Source organism: Eutrigla gurnardus (genome assembly GCF_963514095.1).
Source record: "Eutrigla gurnardus genome assembly, chromosome: 18".
Classification (NCBI taxonomy): domain Eukaryota; kingdom Metazoa; phylum Chordata; class Actinopteri; order Perciformes; family Triglidae; genus Eutrigla; species Eutrigla gurnardus.
In genome coordinates this window covers 2,313,588-2,340,971 of record NC_139929.1, presented here as the reverse complement: position 1 = coordinate 2,340,971, position 27,384 = coordinate 2,313,588, and the positions used below count along the sequence as shown (strand labels likewise).

General features: G+C 44.9%; 1 protein-coding gene across 4 annotated transcripts in view; it reads right to left on the bottom strand.

Annotated features, from left to right (window-relative positions):
* The window catches only part of myripb (myosin VIIA and Rab interacting protein b), a 72,692-nt gene extending 50,657 nt beyond the window's left edge, over positions 1-22,035 (bottom strand). For all 4 annotated transcript variants that reach the window (XM_084033852.1, XM_084033853.1, XM_084033854.1 and 1 more), the window contains exons 1-2: positions 21,854-22,035; positions 15,931-16,134 (exon numbers count right to left, since the gene is read on the bottom strand). In XM_084033852.1, coding sequence (XP_083889978.1) covers positions 15,931-16,040 — 110 coding nt within the window. In that variant the 5' untranslated portion in view covers positions 16,041-16,134; positions 21,854-22,035. The remainder of the gene's footprint in view (positions 1-15,930; positions 16,135-21,853) is intronic.
* Between the last annotated feature and the right edge of the window lie 5,349 nt (positions 22,036-27,384).

Genomic DNA, 27,384 nt, shown 5'->3' with positions numbered 1-27,384 from the left:
GTGTATGCGAGTCCTCGTTTGGACTTGTTCATCATGAATCTTAATCCAAAAATCCCCCCGACGAATGAAAACGAAGCTAATCTCATTAGCAGGTGGTGCCACCGTTGTTATGGCAACAGGAAATGACTGACAAGGTGTCATAAGGGAGAGTCGAGGGCAATGAAGGAGAGCGCCCTTTAAAAATCCATTCACACACATGTGTTTGGGTTCATCTGTATTCCAACATCACTTTAACTCTCCTCCACACACTCAGTCCTACACGGCAGGACTCTGCAGGCCTGGACGTCCACACACTGGTGGGCCGTGTAACGTGTGAATCACCGCCGCATCCTGCAGCTACACACTCGTGTCCCACACAGTTCAATCACATCTACAGGCCTCCGTTAGCCTCCGTTAGCCTCCATTAGCCGCTCTGCAGAGCCAACAGACTGCTGCAGGGAAAACAGTTTACTTTCTGGATTAAAGGGGGATATAAATGGATATAAACGTAGATGAGAAGATCAATACTATTGTCTGTATGTTATATATGAGCCAGCAGTCCGTTAGCTTAGCTTAGCATAAACACTGAAAAGCTTTGTCAGAGTTGACTGAAAGAACTGGGTTAAAAGAATTCCTTAGATTAAAATGGTAAATTTCCGAGAGATTGAGATTTAAATGGTACATTTACAAAGAAAAAATAACAAATTTCAGAGAAACAAACTCACAAATTTACAAGAAAAATAACTTAAATATTCTCTGAGATTATGAAGTCATCAACTCCAACACCTTGAGGATCGATTAATCTGATGATCCTTCACAACAACGTCTATTGAGTCCAGATGCTGATGATCATCTGGTGATTCAAAGCTGAAATTGAGTATTTCCTGTTGATTAGTTCATCCAATGCAGGCTTCACGGCAATTCAAGTTTTTTTTCTGGTAAATTTGTGAGTTTTTTCTTGTACATTTGTGATTTTTTGTTGTTTTTTTAACCTACAATGGCCCTAATACACCACCGTATTTATATATCACGTCTGGTTGACATCGTGGCATCACTAGAGTGATGACCTTCCACTGGCGCTGCATCGTACAACGAAGCTGTAATGAAGGTTATCGTCTCTACGGAGGTACGGCAGGATCTGTAGGGGCCCCGAGAAGGAGCTGGGGCGGTAAAACACAAAATGTGTGCCGCTGCAGCTACTGACAAGTACAAAACAATAAAGTATCTGCAGTTAGCCCCGAACCGAGTCCATAAAACACAAGCGTAATATATAATACGTGATTTCAGAGGACTTCCAACAGGTGCTGGGAGAAAAACAGGAGGAGGAAGGGCAGCTTTGTTTTCTCAGGTCTGATCCCTGAGACTGTTCGGTAAACCAATTTTCTTATTAAAATGAGATTGCGAGGAGACAATTATTCTTATTATCGCTGGTGTAACACAGAGCGGAGCGCGTTAGGATAATAAAGTGTCACTAATATAAAACAGGGCCCATAAATTACAACGTGAGCAACCGCAGCAGCACAAGAGTCTCTCTCCTTTCAGGTGGAGACTGTAACTTTTGCTCAGCGTTACCGTGGGAACCAGCTCCGATTGGATTTTACAACATCGGCCTCCGTGTCGTGTGGAGACTAACCAGAAACAAGACCATGATTCATAATTTATTAAATACTGACAGGACCTCTGCTGCACAGACTCCCGAGGCGACGCCGGAGGTGAACCGAGGGAAAAAACATTTTCACAGGTTTTTACACATTTTTATGGATTTTATGTGATATTAAATAATATTGTTTGCTCATGATTCATGCCTTGTTTGTGTGTGTTTAATTTCTGCTTGGTTTTAGAGCGTGTTCTGGTTTTAAAACATCACCTACAGGAATACAAGCGGAGGATAAGCAATGACAAACACGATCGATGTCTGAAAGCAAGAAAACGTACAATCTTTTCCTTTCCACAAACCTCCGGGGAAACTGGCATTTTCTGGACAGTGTTGGTCGAAAACATTAAAATCCGACTCTGACAAGAAACTGTAATTTGCCTTATTGATTTTAATTTTTTAAATCCATTTCAGACCCCCAAAAAGCCCATAGAGATGAATCAAAGGATACATTAAAGTTATCATTTTTGATAAATTAGATGTAGTCTTGTCCCAGGAGGCCTCCATCACCATGGATACCAACTGTTAAACATCTTCAAAACATCATGAGAAAGATTGCACTCAAATTTAAAGTTTTAACTTAAAGCCGATTTTTGTTTTTACCACCTTCTGCAGCAGAAATATTTCAGTTTTTATTATCAACAACGCTGGTTTTGCATCAGGTGTATTCATTATTATTATTAAACCTTTTTTTTTACGTTTTATTATTGAGATGAAGGCCAAATTGGAAGAAGGGTGTGATCTGAGCATGGAGGGTAGGGGGGTCCAGTCTTATCCAAGAAGGGCCGGTGTGGGTCCAGGTTTGTGTTTTAGCCCAGCACCACCTCACCTGATCCAACTCATCGAGGTCTTGATTGAAGACCACGGTTAGTTAATTAGTTGAATCAGGTGTCTGAGTGCTAAAACAGAAATCTCTTCTTGGAAAAGATTGGACCCCCTGATGTAGGAGGTGTTGCCGTTAAACAGTAAAGTTAACTAAAATCATGATGCACTTCTATCATAACGAGGGACGTTCATGTTAATCACTCGAGTGTTCATATAAAATATTAAGTGCAGCTTCTAACTAGATCCTGAGCCGTGAGTCAGAAAGGCGATGCCTCCCACTTGCATCTGCTCGTCATGTTTGTGGATGTGCATTTGGGGGTTTTTTTCCAGTCATTAATCATAAATGGTGTTTGGTGTTCATGATGCTGAAGCTATAACGCTGTTGAATGTGCCGTTAGTGTCACCGTAACGCCCACAAACCGAGAGGAGACCATGAAGGTCACCGCATCACCGCGGTTCTGAGTCCCAACCATCCAGGCTCACGGTGATGCAATGATTGCCTGCAACATTCATCTAAACCAAAACACTGAATACTGTCGTTTGTCTGGAGAGGACAACTATACAACAACAACTAGGAGATTAAAGCAGTGCAGCTGATTTATGGCCTTCGTGTGACATAGAGAGGTTTAAATGTGCATTTACTCGGTTTGTGGAGACGAGAGAGAGTTATTAAAAATGAACCGTTTAATATCAGACAAAAGGAGTTCTGCAGATACACTTATATACTAACACCCCAGACCAGACCCTCAGATCCACAGACCCTCACATCCACAGACCCACAGACCCTCAGATCCACAGACCAACAGATCCAGAGACCAACAGACCCTCACATCCACAGACCCTCAGATCCACAGACCCTCAGATCCACAGACCAACAGACCCACAGACCCTCACATCCACAGACCCTCAGACCCACAGACCAACAGATCCACAGACCTACAGACCATCAGATCCACAGACCCTCACATCCACAGATCCACAGACCCACAGACCTACAGACCCTCAGATCCACAGACCAACAGACCCACAGACCCTCACATCCACAGATCCACAGACCCTCACATCGACAGACCCACAGATCCAGAGACCAACAGACCCACAAACCCTCACATTCACAGATCCACAGACCCTCAGATCCACAGACCAACAGATCCAGAGACCAACAGACCCACAGACCCTCACATTCACAGATCCACAGACCCTCAGATCCACAGACCAACAGATCCAGAGACCAACAGACCCACAGATCCACAGACCCTCACATTAACAGATCCACAGATCCACAGACCCACAGACCCTCAGACCTTCAGATCCACAGACCCACAGACCCTCAGACCTTCAGATCCACAGACCCTCAGACCTTCAGACCCACAGACCCTCACATTCACAGATCCACATACCAACAGACACACAGACCCTCAGACCCACAGACCCTCAGATCCACAGACCAACAGATCCAGAGACCAACAGACCCACAGATCCACAGACCCTCACATTAACAGATCCACAGATCCACAGACCCACAGACCCTCAGACCTTCAGATCCACAGACCCACAGACCCTCAGACCTTCAGATCCACAGACCCTCAGACCTTCAGACCCACAGACCCTCACATTCACAGATCCACATACCAACAGACACACAGACCCTCAGACCCACAGACCCTCAGATCCACAGACCCACAGACCCTCAGATCCACAGACCCACAGACCCACAGACCCTCAGATCCACAGACCCACAGACCCTCAGATCCACAGACCCACAGACCCTCAGACCTTCAGACCCTCAGACCCTCAGACCCACAGACCCTCAGACCTTCAGACCCACAGACCCTCAGACCCACAGACCCTCAGATCCACAGATCTAAACCCCTTTTATTTGGTTCAACTTTTCATCTTTAACAACTGAACATTTGATTTGATTTATTTTTTTTAACAAACAAAGAATGCAGACTGAGACCAAGACCGGGACCGGCCTGAAGTCTGATCTGAGGTTGTGGTTTTTAAAAAAGAGACGTGTTGTGTGTCACTCAGTCTGGTCTGAGGCCTGCATGTGGTTCAGCCAGCAGACTGACAAAGTGCAGCCATGTGTGTGTGTGTGTGTGTGTGTGTGTGTGTGTGTGTGTGTGTGTGTGTGTGCGTGTGTGTGTGTGAAGGCAGCCGACAACATGGACAACAGTGCCCCCTATGGGCTCGGGGGAGAAGCTCACTCTTGGAGACAGACGGGGAGACGCGGGGGCATTTAAATGGTTCGCTGTCTCTTCATCAAGGGAACTTTTAAAAATAAAGAGCGGGGGAGGATGTGATGACATAAATGGGCCGCCATCATCCTCCGGTGATTTGTTTCTCATTGTTCTGGTCGTTCGCCAGCATCGGATTTAAAAAAAAAGAAAAAAAGAAAAGAAACGCTGGGTTTTGAAAGTGCTGACTTTTTGGTTTGTGCACATCTATATTAGGGGAACAGCAGGACTCAGAGTTATTGCCCCAGGAGGTAAATATAAAGAAAAAGGGGGGGGGGGGAGATAAAGCTGGAAGCACTTTGGACTCAGAGTCGATGTTTCCTGTCAAATCCAATGTGCTGAATGGAACAAACTCAGAGAGAGAGAGAGAGAGAGAGAGAGAGAGAGAGAGAGAGAGAGAGAGAGAGAGAGAGAGAGAGAGAGAGGTGGCAAAGCTCCATTAACATATTTGGTTTAGCGTCTCACAACCTGGCAACCAAGCAGTTGTTGCAGCTGTGCAAAAAAAAAAAGGAAGAAAGAAAAACCCTCAATATAGAGGACACAGTCATAAAACACACCCGGTCTCCAGTAAAACCCGGAGACCGGGTGAGTCCAGCTCCACTGACATGTTAATATGATATTGGATTATCAACCAAAGCACGCCAGTGAATCCCTCTAAACATAGTGAGCAGGATGGAACCCGGCCGCCTATGTATTTAATTGCAATTAAAGATGAATGTTGGGTTTCCCTAAATGACAAAGCGAGGTCTGGATTCGGATCCCACATGTCTCCAGATGTCCTCGACTACGCCGCCTTTGCTTTCCTTCTCTTTCACCACAACTGTAATTTCTGCAGACGAGGGAGCCGGAGTCGAACGAACGTGCAAAAGCAGACGAGCCCCTCCAATCGGGCCTCGTCCAGCCAGTAAATTAAGTGGGTGTTTCTTCATGACAGCTGAACACGCGATGACCTACGGGGAGGGGGGGCTTCATGTCGGTGTTGGCACGGCGACCAAAACCACCATCGCCATAAAGATAAATGGAACGTGGGAGAAAAGTTTGCTTGCAGGGAAGCAGCAGGAGAAAGGAGGGAGAAGACTAATGCAGCGATCAGGTGACAAAACCAAAAAGCATGCAGCAGCGAAACCCACTGCCATCGTTTTAATGCTGAGTCATCACAAAAGGGAAGACCAGCTACGGTTTGAGAAAACATGACACGGTGGGATGGATTACAGCAGGATTTCAGCTTCATTTTTGCCGTTCAAGCCACTAAAAAAAATGTGATCTGAATCCATTCCAATGCAGGAGGAGGTGTGTGTGTGTGTGTGTGTGTGTGTGTGTGTGTGTGTGTGAGAGAGACTCTCCTCTGCACATAATCAATCAAGCAGTGGTTTGATGTATCTAAAGCGGCCCGTGCACTTAATCATCATGCAGCCGGAGAGGAAGATGTGCTATACGTCTTCATTTTGATGCTGAACGGGAGATGAAGGATGCACACACACACACACACACGCAGCATCAGCATCTTCTGCTTCTCATCAAGGACGGATGAAAAACATCCTCTCACACTCTCTCTCCGACTCTTATCCAGCAGCCTCATGTCTGTACAAATCCTCCTAAAACGATCATCGCAGACAAACTTCACATTTCTGCTGCAGCTTATCTCCCGACAGACAGACTGGAAGTGTGAACGTTGTCAGACGTTGAGCCGAAAACGTTATGAGAGAATTTGATTTCTGTATTCTCCCGAGATCTCAAAGCTTCTCAAATCATCTCAGTAACATTTCTGAAAGTCAAACGGTACAGATTTAAAGACGGACAGTATCAGGTAATCCTCATGCAGGAAAAGGAAAAGGAAATTAAACGGGGATCTACTCTTGAAAACTTCACAGCACCTTGACGTCCCCACGGGAATAACAACGTCCAACAACGACTCACCGGCCTAAAGATAACGATCTAACAAGAGCATTCCAGCTGCAGATAAAAGATTCTGCCAATATTTACACTGTGGATGTAACAAGGTCACTTCACTTCCTCCTGTCGGCTCTGCTCGACACCTTCAGAAATACCTTTAGAAGTGAAATGTTCCTATTTTCTAAACGTGTGGGATCAGATCAGGTGTTTTCGTTCATACTGCAGGACTGGATCTGGGCCTGAAAGGTCAAAAGGGCTCATAAAAGCCTTCCAACCATCGGCAAACATTTGGGAAAGGAGGATCCGTGTGGAGTTTGATTAGAACACTCCTGCAGCTCCACGGAGGAGGGCGAGCCGACCGCAGCAGCAGCAAGCAGCGGTGACTCATAATCTCTGGAAACCAGTCACTCAACCAGAGATGGTTCCCCTGGGAAACACATGCTACCCCCCTCCTCCCCCCCTCCTCCCCCCTCCATCCAGCCGGGTGCAAACAGACTGCAGGTATTTAAACAAACAAACCGCTATCGCAAATGATGTTTAAAAAAGCAGATTTTAAAAGGTTTTATATTGATAACCTGGATGTTGGCTCAGGGTTGGTACACTTGAATCTTAGTTTTAAGGTTTGAAAAGTGCTTGGATGTAGACTAAAGGTCTTGAAATGTGTGTTGTATGTGATGACATCTATGATAGAACAGAGAAAAGAAGATCTCCATATTTGAGGGACTGAAAACAGCATTTCCTGACATTTCTTTATGAAAAATGACTTTTGATGATGAACAGATGATGAAAATAGTTGGTGATTATATTTCTGTGGATCTGTTAGTGGAATTAGTTTTCCTTTCATTTGTGGTCCTTCTGTAAAAAGCTGTCTCCAAACATCATGTTGGTTGTTTAGAGGACAATAACATCTCATTTAATGTGATGAACAAGTGACAGAATAAGTAGACTGAATACTGACCATTGGATTGGTACAAAGATGGAGTTTACCACAGCTGGAAGGGGCTGGAAAAGCATGGAAATGCACCTTGAAAATGCTTGAAAAGTGCTTGTTTGACTTTGGAAAGGTGAAGGAACCCTGTCGGCTGACCCGGGTCTCAACCAATCACGTTGCGGCATGAAGGTCGGCGCCTGCTGCTCTCACCTCAGGCCACAGAGACGTTAAACGGCGGTGAAGTCGAAGCCTTGGACGACTTCACACCGTCATTATTGGCTTGTCGTGATTACAAGTCACCGAAGAGAAGCCTTCACACACGTCTGGTGTGTTATTTAGTGTTTTATCGCTGTGGATGTCATCGAATGTGTGATTGTTTATGTAATAAATAAGTCTGTAAATCTACATTTCTGTTTTTTCTGCACTGAACGACGTTTAAGGGATTTTTACCGTTGATTAGAGGGCGACTCGGCGGTTAGTAAGTTTCTAACAATAACACTTTGCTTAAGCAGATCTTTAATTAGGATGAGCTGGAGGTAGCAATGATCTGCTCTGTAGTTACGCTGATTGTGGTGGAAGGTCACGAGGAGTGGAGACGGTTTTAGTCGGGCTGCGAGCACAAATACCGGGAGACTCATTAGGTTTTATCTGAATCCTCTCAAGACGTCACCGGACGGCAAGTGCAAGGGATTGTGGGTAAAGAGGGACATCTCTTTGGTGGGCGGAAGTGCTTTAAAAAGGGTCTGATGTTATGTGTTTATGAATGTGTTTATGTATGTATGTATATGTTTGTATGTGTACATGTATGTATGTATATATAGAGATAGGTATATATAATTGTTATTTTTATTTTATTTTTTTTTTCATTTTAATTACTTTCTTTGTATTAATTTTGTTAAATATTTGTTTAGAAAATGATGTACAAATGTGCTGTATAATGTACTCAACTTTCAATTTCAATAAACATTTGAATGAAAAAAAAAGGGGCTGATGTAATGAACCTTTACTCTAAAATGACGACACTTGCATTTAACGCTCGGCACGTTAATTATTCTAACGTCATCTCACGAACTAATTTGAATGCACTCCTGTCAGCGGCGTTTTTATAAAGTGCTTTACGGGACGCCGTATCAAACGGGAATAACAGTTAAACACCCGAGGAGCTAAAAATAAGTGGAGCGGGATATTAAAAGGGGGGATTAAAGGATGCATAAAATTACATTTCTAGTAGAGAAACTGTAATTAAAGCATTAAAAAGGGGGGGAGGGGGCACGATCAAAATCCTGAAACTGTACATAAAAAAGCAGGACTGAAAGTCATTAAAGTGTTTTTAAGAGGTGATTTAAGTTGAGTCCATAATCCTTACGAGCGTGAGAAGAAGAAAAAAGCAGAAAATGAAGCGGCTTTGCTTTTTAACTGGGAGCGCTTTATGTGGCTCGTTAGTATCTGGGCTTTAATATAAAAGGAAGAGACCGAAAACAGCGACTGTTTCATGGAAGGAATAAGACAGGAAGTGAAGGATAGGAAGTGCTTACATCATCACTCTCCTCTTTTCCTGTCAATGCTTTGCTGTAAAAACAAAAGCTCCCAAAAATCATCTTTAAAAAATAATAAAAAGGAAACAGCAAGTGTTGATAGTCAAAGCTGATACAGGATTGCAGGAGCTGGTCCTGAGGGAGGATCAGGAGAGAGAGAGAATAAGATCCTCCTCCCAAAACCCTAAACACACAGATCACACGGAGGAGATCACGATGATCAATAACCGTCCGAGAGGTCTTTAAACGGGAGGCAACACACTCCCGACCTCCGCTGACCTCACCACCACGACGGGTGAGTCAATCCGTTTAACACATGTGGAGGTTCATACCAACAGATCTGGGACCAGAGGGAGATCCTGAAAAGCTCAGTGCTAATTTCATTTAATTGAATAAAATCGGTTCAGTGTGGATCCATGTTTAAAACCGTGAAGCTCATTTGGCTGAAAAAGGTCAAATGGTTTCTTTCTTTGGATGTTAACATTCACAACGTGGCAGCTCGAGGGATTAAAATGAATATGCAAATAAATCCTGCAGCGCTGAAAGAGACCATTATTTTATTATTCAATCATATTTTTTTTTTAGTTTATGTCTCTGAAATGTAAAGAAAAGCTTCTAATTCTCACATCTGAGCCGCTGGGAGCTGTTAATGTTGATCGATGCTTGAAAATCCTAGTTCATTAACATCATACATTTATATTAATTTATGGAAATGTTGCTGATATTGTACGACGGCGTATTTGGGGAAAAAAAGACACCCGGGGAGGAAGAGGAAGACACCTGGGGAGGAACCAGAGCAGAGAGGGAACGTCACCAGAATACAGAGGAGGAAGAGGAGGATTCATCTCCTGTATCGTCCGTCTCCCTCCTCATCTCTCCGGAGTCCCACAGGGAACCGAACTTGAACCTCACTCTGTTCAAACAAGCTCTCGTAACGAACGCCGCCGGCTGAGTTCAATCACCTCGACGGCAGAGAGACGGCTCGCCGGATGGATGACTCAGCTTTTTTTTTTAGGGAGACAAATGAGTCTCTGGTGTGTCTGACACACGGGTGAGAGACAGTGATCACGTAGACTCTCTCTCTCTCTCTCCCTGGACAGGAAGCTGCTCCTCCATCACCTCCATCTAGACACAACATGGCGGCCGCTAATGAGGATCTACAGACGGGAGGAAGAGTAGATGGATGAATCTACGGGTGGATCCAGGTTATCAAACCAAGCATTTTACCTTCTAACCCCTTTGACCTTTGACCCCGGCAACAAGTAGTCATCACTGCAGACGCCAACAAACAGAGAAGTTAGAGCCCATCTGTCTACAGATAACACACACACACACACACACACACACACACACACACACACACACACACACACACACACACACACACACACACACACACACACACACACACACACACACACCTAACATATCTACTCTGTCAGCTGGAAACGAGTAACAAGACGCCGCGGTGGATTATTTTCTTCTATCCTTCGAGCTCAGCAGCTCCAGAGGACGCCGCCGCCACCGGCTGCCGGTTTGTCACACTCAGGGGAAATCAGAACCGTCCTCCATCAGACGTCTGTTTAGGACAGCGTGTGTGTGTGTGTGTGTGTGTGTGTGTGTGTGTGTGTGTGTGTGTGTGTGACAGTGAACACAGTATGCATGGCGCTAGATTTCTGTCTGCTAATTAAGTTTAATTATATTGAATATCATCTACAATGGGCCGAATTAAAGACTAATTAGAAATCACAGAGTCTGCGACGGCCGCACGGATCACCCCATCAGCCCGGAACACACGGGAGCACGTTAAAGCACGGCCAATCAGAAGCTCACGCCGTTTATAACATCACATTAACCACATTTCCTATGACATTATTAAAAAGGTGTACTACATTAAAAGCCTGATCCAATTAGCAGAGGAAACAAAAGTAAACAAACTAAAAGATACACTACAGGCTGCACTACACATTATTATCAGCCCGTTTATGTAATAGAGGTCCCTCCACTGGCCTTGGGGGGTCCTTGGCCTGAAAACGTTGAGGACTTCTGGTCTACAGGGTCGGAGGAGATCCGTCCACATCAACACGACTCAGACAAAGTAACCAGCGCCAATAACATTACACAGCTAATCCCAACGCCGGAGAACCACAGCCAACAGAACAACAACAACAACAACAACAAGCTGAAATTAACTCCTTCCAGACTTTTCTGCATTAATAAAAACAGATGAGAGGAGATTTGTCACGTAAAGCTGTGTTTAAAGTCCCAGCTTTGTGTGCAGGTTCACATGACTTCGTGTGAAAGAGCGTCACATGTTAACATCCCCGACGCCGGATTATGGCACAGAATAAACACCTCAGAGGAGAAAACAGGGAATAATACGTGTCTGTTTAACACAATGGGGCTCATTCAAGCAGCCGCAAAGCCGTGCTGGACTCATTACAAGGACTTTCAAGTCCAGGTCAGTAGTTCAAACCGACGACGGCGAATTAGGGCGAAGAATGGAGCAGAGGGGGGGGGGAATGCTCAGAGAAAGAACGTCTCAAATGCAAGTTTATAAATACATATAGCCGATATATAAAGTTGCTTGGTTCCCGCTGACCTGCTTCACATCATCCAAACGGACTATTCTTACTGTATTTGGGGGGAAGGGTGTTCAATAAATCTGAGCCGACGGTGTGAAAGGGTGACCTCAGGCCTGAAATGTCAGAAGGTGGATCCGTCCCCCCATTTACCGCTGCTTTAATAGGGATAGATGGCACCGCAGCCCCCCCCCCCCCCCCGGGACAGTCCTGCAACGTCGGATATCCTCCGACTGCTCTCAAATCCAATTACTCCAATTTAATCTATCGTCATGCACACACAGCTATTTGGGATTTGCTTCTTTTTTTTTTTTTAGATATCTTGGCTAGAAAACAACTCAAACATCTTCCTATCGGTGGACAGCTGAGCGGCTGCATGTCATCTCTAACACGGAGATGCCAACAGGATAAACACGGGGAGGAAATGGAGGTCAGCTGCCGAGCCGACAGGGTGACGTCCTCCGGGCAACCTCCTCTCAAAAAGATCCCGACCTCCACCGGTGTGACTCCAGCTCCCTGGACCTGCCGGCCTGTCTGCCTGTCTGCCTGTCTGCCTGCCTGTCGCACTCGCCGGCACTAAATCAGTCGACAGGAAGAAGGAGCCTCAGGATGCACAGAGTATATTAGATCAGAGGTCTTCAACGTTTTCAGGCCAAGAACCCCCCAAGGCCTATAGAGACCTGGTGGAGGGACCCCCAAGGCCTATAGAGACCCGGTGGAGGGACCCCCAAGGCCTATAGAGACCTGGTGGAGGGACCCCCAAGTCCTATAGAGACCCGGTGGAGGGACCCCCTATTACATATCATATAACATTCCTTATTAACCAATATAATGTGTCATGCAGCCTATAGTTCCATGTATAACAGGACTTTGTAATGATGGATGGATACGATGCTAAGACATTAAAATAATAATTGTTGACAGAATCATATTTTAATTCTATTTTTTCACAATTTCTCAACATAATATTCAACAAACAGGAAGATTTATATTTGCTCCATATAGGTTGTATTCATGTTGTATTTATGGACTTTATTTAAAATGTTATTTAAAATTTTGGAAGAAAAAAAAGTTCATTTTGCGGACCCCCTGCTGTAACTCTGCAGACCCTCTAGGGGTCCCGGACCCCCCTGTTGAAGATCTCTGTCTTAGATAGAAGTGTACGAATCAGGGAGGATGAGACTCATCACAGGTACAGTAATTGGCTCCGCCCACCACTTCCCAACCACGGAGACATTTCCATCTATAATCATTTCCTCGTCCGACTCCCTCGGGAGCTTTGCTGTTTGTTAAGTAGTCTGGGCTCCCCCGAGTCTCCCCACGGAGGCCAGCGGTTTCAAAACTGCTCACTCCCTCTAATTGGCAGAATCAAACTCTCACTCTTCAGCAGCAGAGCCACCCGGGTTACTAAAGTTACTAGAAGATTTATTTCCACCGTGCCTAAAAAAAACTGTTCCTCACAGCTAGAGCCATTGGCAGAACTTAAATACAGGCAAATAAGAGAGTGTAGAAGTTGATGAATTAAAGTTAAAACAAGTCAACTATTTCCAGGTTTAAAGGCAAACAATTCAGAAATATGCTCACATGATCGCATTGTATCCTATGTATGTGTGGGCTCGAAGGAATCCTATTAAATGCATTTCCTCTGTACAGAACCTAAATCTACAATATGTACATTCATATGCTTGCTAGCAGTCTTCCGTATTAAAAGGTGAGAGGTCACCATTATAGGCCATTTTCACAGCAGACGTCATCATTTGTTTTATTCATTACACCTGTACTACGACAAATGGGCCAATTAGAATGATGAGTCCCACCTTAATTACGTGAGATTGTTTTCTCATTGTACCTTTTGAAAATGTTGTAATATCACTGGGATTCTTTTACATTAGAGCCGACAGTGAAGACACAAATAGAACACAGCTATGATTCACGTTGGCCGGCCTGCTTTTGAGCTTTTCAGTGCAGTAAAGAGATATGTCATCAGCATACAATGATAAGATACATTAAAAGGTCAAAATAAGACACCCAGGGCTAGCATTTAGATAGAAAATCTGATTAAAAACAAAGAAAACACCTTGTAGGCACTTCAGATTGGAGAATCTGATCACTTGTTACGCTGATGATGGTCTACTGTACATCTCAGATACAGGTCCAGATTCACCGTCTATTTACTGCAAAGAAATGAAACTCTAATGGAAATCTAATTCTCTTATACTAGAGCCTTTAAACCTGTATTTATGGAGTCATGCTCTGATGGAATGATACAGATCTCTGCTTGCCCAGTTAAAAAAAGAATAACAACATATAGCATACAAATAAAACGGCACCCACAGAGCGCTAAAAGCATAGAAGACATCATAAACTGGCCCACATTATAAGTAAAAACAGCAGCTGCCCCCCCAACTAGGCTTACAGCTGCGTGCGTCACTTTATTTACATATTTACTACAGTTCAGTATTCATGAGCCAGAAGGTAATATCGGTGAAGTGTGTTCCAACGTTTCTTATTATTCAGCATGGGAGAGAATTAAAATGGAGCGTTTAAAGTGCCAGCTGAGGCTGATAAACTCGCCCATGAATCCTTCAACGGGGTAATTTACAACTCTGCAGAGCTGACTTCATTCAAGGAAGAAAAAAAACACACACAACGCATGGAAGCTAAATAAATAAATAAATAAACCCCGGAGGGAAACAGCCATCGAGTGAAACACACCATCTGCTGCTCAAGCCTTCATGTTAGTGTTCATATCCTGTAAAAGGTTCTACGTCGTGATTTCTCTCCGGTTCTGTAACCTGATCGGATAAACAACGGCCGTCAATGAGATTTTATTAGACGCAGTCCAACAACACGGCGTGAGCGAGGTGATGTCATCGATACGATGAAATGGAAAAACAACAGTCGTTGCTTTTGACAAGATTAAAATGCTTCCTATACATTCGCATTTACAGCAATACATAATAATAATAATCATAATAATATGAAGCAAGGACTGATCTCTGTTGCTTTGTTTTGTCTTATTTTGTGTTTTTTTGTGTTTGTTTTTTAATTTTATGTAAAGCGTCTTTGTGTTCGGAAAAGCACTATACAAATATATATTATTATTATTATCTGTAATTCCATATTTATGTTTATAATATATATGGTTTGACTTTATTTATTTATTTTTGCCTGTGTTCGACGTTGTTGTATTGATCTTTTTTTTCTTTTCTTTCAAATGTATTATTATTATTTTGTTTTTTCTGTCATTTTCTGTTATTATGTGATGATTGTGATATGATTGTGTTACATATTGGGACCCCCTCGAAAACGAGATGATACATATCAAGGGGTTTATCCTAAATAAACACATTTCAATAACATATGTTACTTATTGATGGTATCATGTGATATATCTTTGTAAGGTAAAGTAGTGAAGATGGAATATCTGTTATGATAAACCTCTAGTTAACTAATATGATTACATTAAACATCGCTGTGAATAAATCAAAAAGCAGAGCAGAGAAATGTTGAGGGAGTCGAGGCATCGATGAAGCTTTCAGGAATCTAACAGTGAACACACGAAGCTGTTGAAATAAAACTCGTCAGTTTGCATCTAATATGGACTTTGGAAACTTTAGTGTTTCAGCAGAATTCCTTATGATCAAAATCTTTGTTTTGAGATTGGTTCTGCTCTCTGGTCCGTGAGGAAACCTTCTCCAGAGAAGATGGTTAGCGCTCTGCAGCGGCCTAATCGCTCGTGGCATCCAGTCAGGAACACGAAACCACCGAGGATCACCGATCACATTTCAACAAAGACATCACAACCAAATAAATAAACAAATAACTCAATGGCTGGCGTGAAGTCAAAAAGGAGCATATTTGTGTTAACAGAGTCATGGTGGTGAAATCCACAGAGCCAGATGCATATTTGGGGTTTTGTTGTGATGCTAAAGAACGTCCAACACAAAGCTGACACAGCGGACCCACATGTGATGACTAAACCCCCCACGGGGGTCCCGTCACAAGCTAACCGAACCAGATCCAGGCTGACTAGGCTGTCAGGGGGTGGGAGGGGGGGTGAAGGACAAGGAGGAGGAGAGGAGGAGGAGGAGGGACAGCTTGTCACATATTAAGTGAGAAGCTTTGACACAGGAGTGGAGCCTTGAGGTCCAGACCAGCTGACCCCCCCACAGACTCAGAGAACACAAGACCAGCATCTTCCTCCATGCAGAATGCTAAAAGGTGAATATTACAAGCTCACATCAACATCAGCATCCTAAACATGTCAGAATAAACCCCAGAATCTCACCTGAGCCTCTCCTCCTCCGTCTTCCGGAGCTTCATGTCCCGCTGCACCACCTTCAAGACGTGCTCCGCCTCGTCGTCCGTCAGACCCGACAGGTCCAGCTTCCGGCCCATCGCCGCCGGCCTCGCCACTCTGAGCTCGGTCCGAGGAGGGAGGGGCGAGGGGGGGGAGCGCACCGCCGCTCAGGGGGCCGAGGCTGAGACGACCCTGCAGGACGGAGACACGTGGAATCAACGCTCCCATAAACATTAAAGAAGGTAAAACCTCTGTGTGAGTGATGCTGCTGCATCAACTCTGATCTCAGAGCAGCAGAACATTTGGATTCAAGCCAGACTGCAGTGGTTTAAACATGTGATGCTTTCTAATTTGATAATCTAGCAAGAATACTTCCCTCCCAAAACCCCAAAACTAAGGGCAAAGTCATTATAATGTCTGCACAGCATGTTATGGAAAATGTGCTGTGATATTTCACTGGAAAAGTACTTTTGTGCCGTTTGACAGCAAACTACAGCCTCCATATATATATATATATATATATATATATATATATATAGTGGGTCATCTTGTCTGGCATGTGTTATGTAAATCGCTGTGGGAGGAAAATATGGCAAGACCATTTTAATATATGTTTTTTCTTTAGATTAATCGCTTTAGTTCGCCTCCTCATGGACGTCTGGAGAAACCTGACCTCCTTCTGTCCTCCTCCTGTCCTCCCCGCACTTATTCTCGGCATCTTTCTGTCGGGCGACATGAAAGATTAATCTATTATTAAATTGTGTAACGCGCTGTCTGGACGTTAGGCTGCTGCTGGCTGGAGTGTCTGCTGCATGAATAACAAAAGAAAAATACTTATACTATAATAATACTTATATAATAATATGTTTTCTCTTAATAGTAAAACAGAAATGGCAGATAATTAATTTGTAATAAAAATATATTAGGAAAATATATTAAAAAGCTTAATTTTTCCCATAATAATGTACACATAATTAAAAACAAACAAAAAAAGAACAATTGCAACACTAGAGGTTTATGCTCGATGGGGTCGTTGGCATGGCAACGTTTGGGAACCCCTGATGTAAACAACACTTGGCCACAGTTTTGCAGCAAATCAGTGAAATCGCTGTCCTGATGTCTGTTTGTAAAGGAGCTCACTAAAACGGACGTGAAGGACGGAGACGGAGGAGGAGGACGAGGACGAGGACGAGGAGGAGGAGGAGGAGGAGAAGCTCCATTTACTGCAGCGTCTAAAACAAGATGGGAGAGAGAGAGAGAGAGAGAGAGCAACGATGACTCAGAAGGCCGGACGATTAATGACCCTTCTATTACTGGGCTTCATCAACAGAGATGCCTCCTCTTCTCTCCTCTCCTCTCCTCTCCTCTCCTCTCCTCTCCTCTCCTCCTCTCCTCTCCTCTCCTCTCCTCCTCTCTCCTCTCCTCCTCTCCTCTCCTCTCTCCTCCTCCTCTCTCCTCCCCTCTTCCTCTCTCCTCTTCTCCCCTCTTCCTCTCTCCTCCCCTCCCTTCCCCTCTCCCCTCCTCTCCTCTCTCGATCACTCGTTCCCCCAGCTCAGCTCAACTCTGTCAAATCATTCCGTTTCAGGTAAAAACAACAGAAACACACACTGATCAATCCTGCTTATAGCAACACGCGTTATGTGCTGAGTCAGCAAAGATGCATTTTAATATGATCCAGGCAGATGCTAGCTTCCTCCCTACACCTCCATCAGATACTAGACGGGTTTGTGTAACGCTTGGTTGCCTACGACTCAGCAAACAACTGAAAACTGAGAATAATAAGTCTAGACTACACATATGTTGGCGCTCTTTATACTTTATACTTATATTTCTACGGCTTTCGGCTCGATTTTTATCACAAAATTAAGACGCATATTCAACTTGGCTGGAAGTGTTAGCTGCCATTTGACTGTTCTTCACTGGGTGCAACAGACACTATATTACTATTATTATTATTATTATTATTATTATTATTATTATTATTATTATTATTATTATTATAAAGAATCACTGCTGGACTTTCCCAATTTGTCTTAAAAGGGAAGAGTGTTTGTCATTTTTATGCGAAGCCTTTCAGGGAAAGCAGAGGAATATTATTTCATCTTTTTATGAGTCGTTTGTATTAGAACGAATACAAAAGCCACAAGGGCGAACCACACACACACACACACACACACACACACACACACACACACACACACACACACACACACACACACACACACACACACACACACACACAGTGTGAGAAGGAGCTTTTGTCACTCTCAGTCGGGAGGAAAAAAAAAGAAAAAAGCTGTAAAATGTCTCAGTCATCTGATGTCACACAAATACAGACCGTCACGATGTCATTCATCCGCTGTGAGAGGTGACCTCGCCCTCGCCTCGGGGGGGGGGTCCAACAGAACCACATCGGGTTTATTAGAACACAGAGTGTGTATTATAACACGAGTGACAATTCTGTAAAATTGAGACCCACATTCAGAAGCCCCTCTTTTATCAGTCCCTCCAGAAACATCTCAAACTAGTGGCGCTCTATATTTGTCTCCGGCCCCGTCTCTCTCTAATGTATAGACGACATTAATGCACCATTGCCGTACGGCCATTATTGTACAGCCGCGGGGGGGAAGGCAATTATTACACCGGCCTTTTTCTTTTTATAGTGAGTGGTGTCAAGGACGGGGGACGGAGCAGCGGGGACGTCTGAGAGCTTCGGTGACGCACGTCCAGGCCGACCAGTCTGGAGACCACTATCCAGAGTCAACCAGAGTCCAGGCCGACCAGTCTGGAGACCAGCATCCAGAGTCAACCAGAGTCCAGGCCGACCAGTCTGGAGACCAGCATCCAGAGTCAACCAGCGACCAGGCTGACCAGTCTGGAGACCAGCATCTAGAGTCAACCAGCGACCAGGCCGACCAGTCTGGAGACCAGCATCCAGAGTCAACCAGTGACCAGGCTGACCAGTCTGGAGACCAGCATCCAGAGTCAACCAGTGACCAGGCCAACCAGTCTGGAGACCAGCATCCAGAGTCAACCAGCGACCAGGCCGACCAGTCTGGAGACCAGCATCCAGAGTCAACCAGTGACCAGGCTGACCAGTCTGGAGACCAGCATCCAGAGTCAACCAGTGACCAGGCCAACCAGTCTGGAGACCAGCATCCAGAGTCAACCAGTGACCAGGCTGACCAGTCTGGAGACCAGCATCCAGAGTCAACCAGTGACCAGGCCAACCAGTCTGGAGACCAGCATCCAGAGTCAACCAGCGACCAGGCCGACCAGTCTGGAGACCAGCATCCAGAGTCAACCGGCGACCAGTCTGGAGACCTGCATCCAGAGTCAACCAGCGACCAGGCCGACCAGTCTGGAGACCAGCATCCAGAGTCAACCGGCGACCAGGCCGACCAGTCTGGAGACCAGCATCCAGAGTCAACCAGCGACCAGGCCGACCAGTCTGGAGACCAGCATCCAGAGTCAACCAGCGACCAGGCCGACCAGTCTGGAGACCAGCATCCAGAGTCAAGGCAGACAAGCGACCAGGCCGACCAGCGACCAGCACCCAGGCCGCCCAGCGACCAGGCAGAAGAGTCCTTGTTTCGAGCAGAAGAACGCTGGATTAATAAACTCCTGTCGATCAGAACAACGTTTCTGCACGAGCGTTTACATATCAGCACATTCAATCTATCTGAGCCGTCGCAAGCATGTCAATCTGAGATTATTAGTTAGCAAGATCAACATTCAGCTCAAAGAAAACACTTGAAAACGATCGGGGTTACAGCACCGAGGTGGACCCCGGGTCTCTGGTCGGCATGAAACCACCACCCAAATCTACACCCACCCTACCTACATCCAGGTGAAGCTCATTCCTGCATTGGGAATGTCCTAATATGGGTGTAACTCATGGGGATGTTGGGACAAATTAGTTAAACTACATCACGTGCATCCGTAAACAGATTATGAAAAGTCCCTTTGGAAAGTATCACATTCTCCCCCAAATACAACATGATGAAATAATCATGTGGTTCCAGACTTCTGGAGTTCTCTCAGTCTACCGAAGGCATCACTTTCTCATTCATAAATCTATAGTAGGAACTACAACTCCAGTGTTTTATTTCCAACAACTTCATTTAACTCCGCGAGGATCTGCTGTTTCGGATTATCTTCTTTTCGGAGGGATTTACTGGGGATTTAAATTACGTAGACTTTCTTTGTAAATTCACAGCCGGCTACTGTTTGTAGGCAGAAACCAGCCGGAGGAGAAGACGTGGAAGTGTGTCTTATAAAACCAGCTGTGACCTTTGATCCTTAAGTGCATCCCAAACACACCTCAGAGAGCCGGCAGGCCGAGGGGCGATCCAAAGACATCTTCCCCGTCGAAGTGCTGTTCAAAGCTCCGCCCCCTTCCTTCAGACTTCAATCAGGAAGTACACAGTGACAGACAGGAAAGGCTGTCCAATTATCTTCTCCGGCCCGATGTTTTTGATTGGACGGGGATTTTACAGTCCTGCCACGTCCACAGATTACATTTTTTTTTTAAATACGTCAGATGTATTAATGTATTTATTGCTATCGGTATGTTAGGAGGATTAATACAACAGAAACTTTAAGGGAAGAGCTTCATAATTGGCTTCGAAGAAAATCTGCACATCGTGCAGATATCGCCTTTAAAGCAATTCAAATACAATAGCTAACATGCAGTGACATCACTACTTAAAAAAAAAAAAAAAGTGCAAACTAGCATTTATATTCACGTCTCCAAGTGGTTATTAGATAAATCGTGAACCTCAACTCGTAAATATCGCAGGAGTGCACACCTGGTGGACACTGGTGGTACTACTTCCCTGCAAACCTTTGTTGCATGCAGGCTTTGTTGGCACAATTGGTACAAACACACACACACACACACACACACACACACACACACACACACACACACACACACACACACACACTTATATCTGACAGCAGGGACTGTCAGATATAAGTGGGGCCCCATTCCAATTCTCATCGGAGGCCTCAGAGTGAAGACGAGCCCGTCGATCATTTGACATCTACCTGCTGTGTCACATCCATCACTACCTGGCCAATTACCAGAGAGAGAGAGAGAGAGAGAGAGAGAGAGAGAGAGAGAGAGAGAGAGAGAGAGAGAGAGAGAGACTGACAAGGTGAGAAGCTGCAGCTGATCTGTGAACACACACACACACACACACACACACACACACACACACACACACACACACACACAGTGACCCGAGGTGTTAAAAATAAATAAAGCTAATTGAAACCTCCTCTACGTCACCGTGCACGTGAGAGAGAGTGTGTTTGTGATGATTGTGGTTCCCTGAATGGAGAGCTGAGACCAGCAGACGGGTCCGTGCAGGATGTGGGGAAGTGAGAGCTTCCCAACACACAACCCGCTGCTGTTGTCAACAGGTGACGCTCATCACTGCGGAGCGCAGCATTCCTCTGTAACTAAACAAACACGATACAAACAGTCTCTGCAACCGGTGTCCCTACCAGACAAGATGACTCACTGCTGCTAGACTTTCTCCGCCCAGGCGAGTCCACCTGATCGGATCCACCTGATCGGATCCACCTGATCGGATCCACCAGCTGCAACACGCGCACTTTCCTCCTTTTAAACGGGCGTTTGTTCACGCAGACTGCCGCATCTGGGTGAGATCCCTCCGCGCACACTGACCGACACGCCGACGAAGGTGATCAGAGACATTTCGCAGGAAACGTGCACGCACACACACACACACATCCGCCAGGCGCGTGCTAGCGCGCAACCGAGCCTCTCCAAGTCGCGCCCGTCTGCAGCAGCAGCAGCAGCCAGCTGACGTTCACCATCACATCGCGCTAACATTCACCTGATCCAGTGAGTTGATGTCGGAGGAGGAGGATCACTTACACGGGATCAGCGGGTGCCGGTTGACCGCCAGCTACAGTCTCTCTCTCGCGGTTTTCCAGATAATGATCAACACCAAAACAGGGGTGCGTAAACTTCCGGCGACACCTGTCTGTCTTTCTGTCGCCCTGTCTGTCTCCCGGACACTTTCCCGGCTCCCCCTTCGACTACTCCGGGCTTCTTGTTCCCCCCTGAAGCAGCCAGACGCAGGCAGGCACCGCTGAATGGGTGATCACGAGGTTTGTATTACACAGAGGAGGGAGGGAGGGGGAGGGGAGGGGCGCACGGCGAGCGAGGTAAGGGATTGGCACCCAACCTTCATTCTTCCTGTATTCGTGGAGGGAGGGAGGGGGAGAGGGAGAGAGAGAGAGAGAGAGAGAGATCTGCAGATTGGAAATCAGAGATAGTTGAGTCTCCCTGCAGCTGATTTTTCTTTTTATCTGAGATCCATTCTTTCCCCTGCAGGCACATCAAACACCCTGCACTCCCGATTTGGCACCGCTGCTCCTGGAGGAGGAGGAGGAGGAGGAGGAGGAGGAGGAGGAGGACTGGCTCCATTCACAAAGCCAGTCACAGCGTAATTAACCTCGGAGGGAGAAAACATCCTGATGAATCAGCATCGTCTCTCAGGTTCTCACGTCTCCGTCTAACAAGTTCAATCTGCATCCATCTGTCCATCCATCCATCCATCCATCGATCATCCATTCACTCATCCATCCATTCATCCACTCATCCAATCATCCATCCATCCATCCATCCATCCATCATCCATCATCCATCCATCCATCCATCCATCCATCCACTCATCCACTCATCCATCCATCCATCCATCCATACTCCATCCATCCATCATCCATCCATCATCCATCCACTCATCCATCCATCCATCCATCCATCCATCCCTTCATCCATCCATCCATCCATCCATCCATCCATCCATCCATCCATCCATCCATCCATCCACTCATCCATCCATCCATTCATCCATTATCCATCCATCCATCCATCCATCATCCATCCACTCATCCATCCACTCATCCATCCATCCATCCATCCATCCATCCACTCATCCATCCATCCATCCATCATCCATCCACTCATCCATCCACTCATCCATCCATCCATCCATCCATCCATCCACTCATCCATCCATCCATCCATCCATCCATCCATCCATCCGTTGTGGTCTGGCAGAGCTGATGGGAAAACCAGGCTGTTTGTGCTCTTTATTATTGCACGGCCTTCTGGGAAAATGCTGACAGTGGTGCATTACAAAAAAAAGAAAAGAGAAACAGAATCTCTTTCTGGGCTGCAGGACCGGCTCACTTTAAAAAAAGATAAATTGCAATAATAGGCTACTTTGCGGGGATTATAAATCAAGGTGGACTGATTCTCTCTTTATTCTTTAGTTTAAGGCGGCACTTTGCAGCATGAGACTGCTGGGAAAAGTTTGCCAAGTCATATATTATATAATAATAATCAGACCCCGAATACACTGAAACGCCTCCGTGAGTCACCGTGGACTTTGGGAACTCGTCTCACACCCTTGATCCACTTTAAACCGGCACGTCTCTGTAATCTCAGGTTTCTGATTCACATCACACTTTAAATGCAACACAAACACCAATGCATCACTCCTCATTGTAACGTTTGCTCTCTCTCCCTCCTAATAATAATAATAATAATTCAAAATACTTAAAAAAATTACATGACAATAATATAGATAATAAATAAAATGATATGGAAATACACTAATAATGATTATCATTTATTATCATTATAATGATAATAAAAAATAAAATCTCTCTTCCTCCAGTAAATCAATGTAGTAACCATGATCAGCCTAAAGTGAAGTCAGTTATTGTGAGGTCACAGAGGGGCGATTATTCAAGTCTTTAACTTGAGCCAACATGTTCAGTGGTGCACGTTTAAACCGGAGAGAGTTTATTCTTCCGGTTCGCTGCTCATCGCTCCGAGATTCAGATCTAAACCCAACACGTCTGTTCGTCTGTTAAACTGCTGTTTTATTATCGCTTTGTGTCTGCGAGTGCCGAAGTAACACGCCAACAAAACCACAATGTGGACTTTAATTAATCAGGTGGACTAAGTGGAGGGGGGGTGCTATGAACACTCCCAGTCCGATCCCAGTACAATCCCAGTCCTCTGTTGTGGGTCTCCGGGTCATTTTAGGCTTTTTTACGTCAGCTGGTCACAAGCACATTTCTGCTCACATACATGTCGGAGTAAAGCTCATTAAAGGCTTCATGCACCAGTAGTGCTGGGAGCTTTATGTTCTGCTGAGTCACTTGTATGACACAGCATTTAATACAAAGTATCATATCTTAACATTTTGTGGCTTAACCATCCAACTTTCCCCCCCCCCCCCCCCCCCCCCTAAAAGGCTTCATGTACAGCGTGTGGTTCACATGTCCGTCTTCTGGGTTGAATCCGGCTCGCTACACACACAAGTAGGCGCACTTTAATAATCCCATCAGGCTCCAGAACAGAGGGAATATTCATGCACGGCGTGTGAAAATGCAATCAGCAGGTCAGAGGGGCGACGCCTCAACACGAGGCGGGGAGGTGAGATTTCCTCCGAGCTTCGCCTGCGAGGCCTGATTGCTAAAGTGGTGGGAATATATTTAGAGGGACTAAGGAGAGCAAAGCATTGTGGTCCGACCATCTGAGTACCATGCTGGAGGCAGATTACTACAACGGCGTATCAGGGCCACTGTAGGGGGAAAAATCAAATAAAACGCCTCGCTAAGGTCCTTAGGGTGATGATGTTGATGCTTATTGTTGCTTCTTATATGAGGACAAATTGTCATCTTATGAGTGTTCATTGATCGGGGCGGTTGGGCTAAGATGCTAGCGGTAGCTTTCACTTGTTGTCATGGCAACGGCAAACATCCACTGTTAGTGGAACCAAGAAACTTTGTTTGTATCGGCTATATATATTTATAAAGTGGCAAATTTGTCAGGATATTTCCGCCCTCTCTCGGCAATCATAACATCGGCACATGTAGCCGCTGTGATGTATTGATTAATTAGAGAAATAAATGAAGTTAGCTGTAAAAGTTGCCTTTTTTTCTCTGAATATCGCCCCCCTCTCTCGGCTCCGGTGTTTTTTCCCTACAGTGGCCCTGATACGCCGTGGTAGATTACAGCTGTTGGCATTTGAGGTTCCCTTTTCTTCCTCTGATGCTTCGCTGCATCACTATATGATCTCGTCCCTCAAACCAAATGTCAATGTCTTCAAAAAAAAACAACCACACAGAAGCGGCCGATGAATCACGACCGTGTACGTCAGCAAGCCGGTAAAGAGTTGGTTCACGGACGTCTTCTGGAAAGGCGACAGTTTTGTTCCCGTAATCCGACGCGGGAGGACAATAGTGAGCAAAGAGGACGAGGTAATGACAAGGCAGTGAGCGGCGCTCGGCCACCAGGGGTGCTCCACAATGAAACCTCCCACGTGGTTTAAGAATTATGGTCATAATCCCCATGATTTTTGCTACAATGACCAGAAAAACAAACCCACATCCTGAAATATCTCCTGACTTGTGCTTCAAAGATACACATTTTTATACGAAGGGGACAAAACCCTCGAGAAGCATGGACCAGACTTATTCTGAGAAATATGATGGACAGGTTGAAACAAAAGAGTAAAACTAGTCAAACTTATGTTATAGAGTCAAAACCTGATGGGAGGTGGGAGTAGTGGATAGGACCAGTCTATGTATGGATATAGATGTGTTTCTTTTTGGTTTGCTTGTAATTATGTCTTTAATGTCTGTGAGTCCTGTGTTATGTCTTTAATGTTAAAATGAATAAACAAAGATAGACATGTTTGGGGTTGTTATCCAAAATATGGTGATTCCTACAAGAGAGGATTTATCATTTTTCGTAAATATGTTCAGAGATCATCTTCCTGTAATAATAAACAATAATCTCTTATTATTATTATTATTATTATTATTATTATTTAATGCATTGTATGTAATTATGCTTTGGCAGGCAGCAGGTGTGTCACATAAGAAGACAGGTGTTTTGCACCTGAGACCCTCAAACGTTCAGTAGGTCTTCACTGATCCAGGACCTGTACTGACCACCATGCAGAGACCTGGTAACACTGCTGCTTCTCAGGAGGGGGATCGTCTTACACTGTTTTTATCCTCTGTGTCTCTTTAAGTATCCCATAATCCATTGCATACTTGCAAATTGACTTTCATGTTTGCTCAGAAAGTCAGAAAATAACAAATTCAGGGAATCCCAGAATCCCCAGCTTCACGCTCGTGCTGCCCTAAAAGGCAAAAACATGGCAGATGTTTAACAACAGTTGTTTCTCAATCAACGGGAAATAATTGATAAAACACACGTATTGTACTCGCTGTCAGAAGGGTTAGAAGGGGCTGAGCTCGTATTGATTTTGGATTTAAAGCTCCTGTTTTTTTAATCCCAACAATTATGTGTGTGTTAAATCCTCCCCGTCTATTTGACTGATTCCAGTGATGAGCTCCGCTCGCTGCTGTTCATTTCCCTTTTTTCCAAACGTATGTTTTCTTTGTGATTTTCGATGAGACGGAGGTGAAGCCTCGGCCCACTCAGCGTGACTAATTGCCGGTAAGTGCCGTCCCAGTTGTTGGAAACAAAGCAAAAACACCGTGAGTCAGTGTATTGTTACTCACCGGAGAAGGGGAAGGAAATAGGGAATCTAATTGGTTTTATATCATTTATTATGTTACGTTTGATAAATAAATGGATGGATTTTTATAATTTTTTTCTTTACATTTGATGAATGTTATATTATATATAATATTCCCCGGGGAGGCTGGGAGGAAGCCACGCAGCCATTTTCCCCCGTTACAGCTAATAAACAAGAGCTGATTGTCCTCTGGGTTTGGGTTAATGAGTGAAAGCAGGAGCTGAGGAAAAATCACACACACACACACACACACACACACACACACACACACACACACACACACACACACACACACACACACACACACACACACACACGTAATGGAAAACAACTGCTTCACCTTCCCGTCACGCTTATACAAGGACTGTTTCGCTCAGGTGCTGCAAAATGCCTCAGACCAGATGTTCATTAGGACGGATTTGCATTAAAAAAAAAAAAAATCAGACAGCCGGAGGTCAGACATGGCTACTGTCTCAGGATCACTGTAGGAAATTTAAAAAAAAATCCAAAAAAATGGAGCTGAGAGAGGTGGGCAATATTCCAACAAAAAAAAGCAAATAAAGAAGTTGCTTGGTACCGGATGTTTGCCGTTGCTATGACAACAAGTGCTAGCATCTTAGCCCAACCGCCCCGATCAATAAACACCCATAAGATGACAATTTGGCGTCATATGAATAAAAACAAAATAAGCATCAACATCGACCTTAACGAGGCGTTGTCACGCGTTGTGTATATTAATTAGAAACATAAATGTACATTCATTGTTTTCCTGCAACAGTTTTAGCACTCCACACGTTCCTCTCAGTCCAGCAGCTGAATCTCCCCCCTCTCC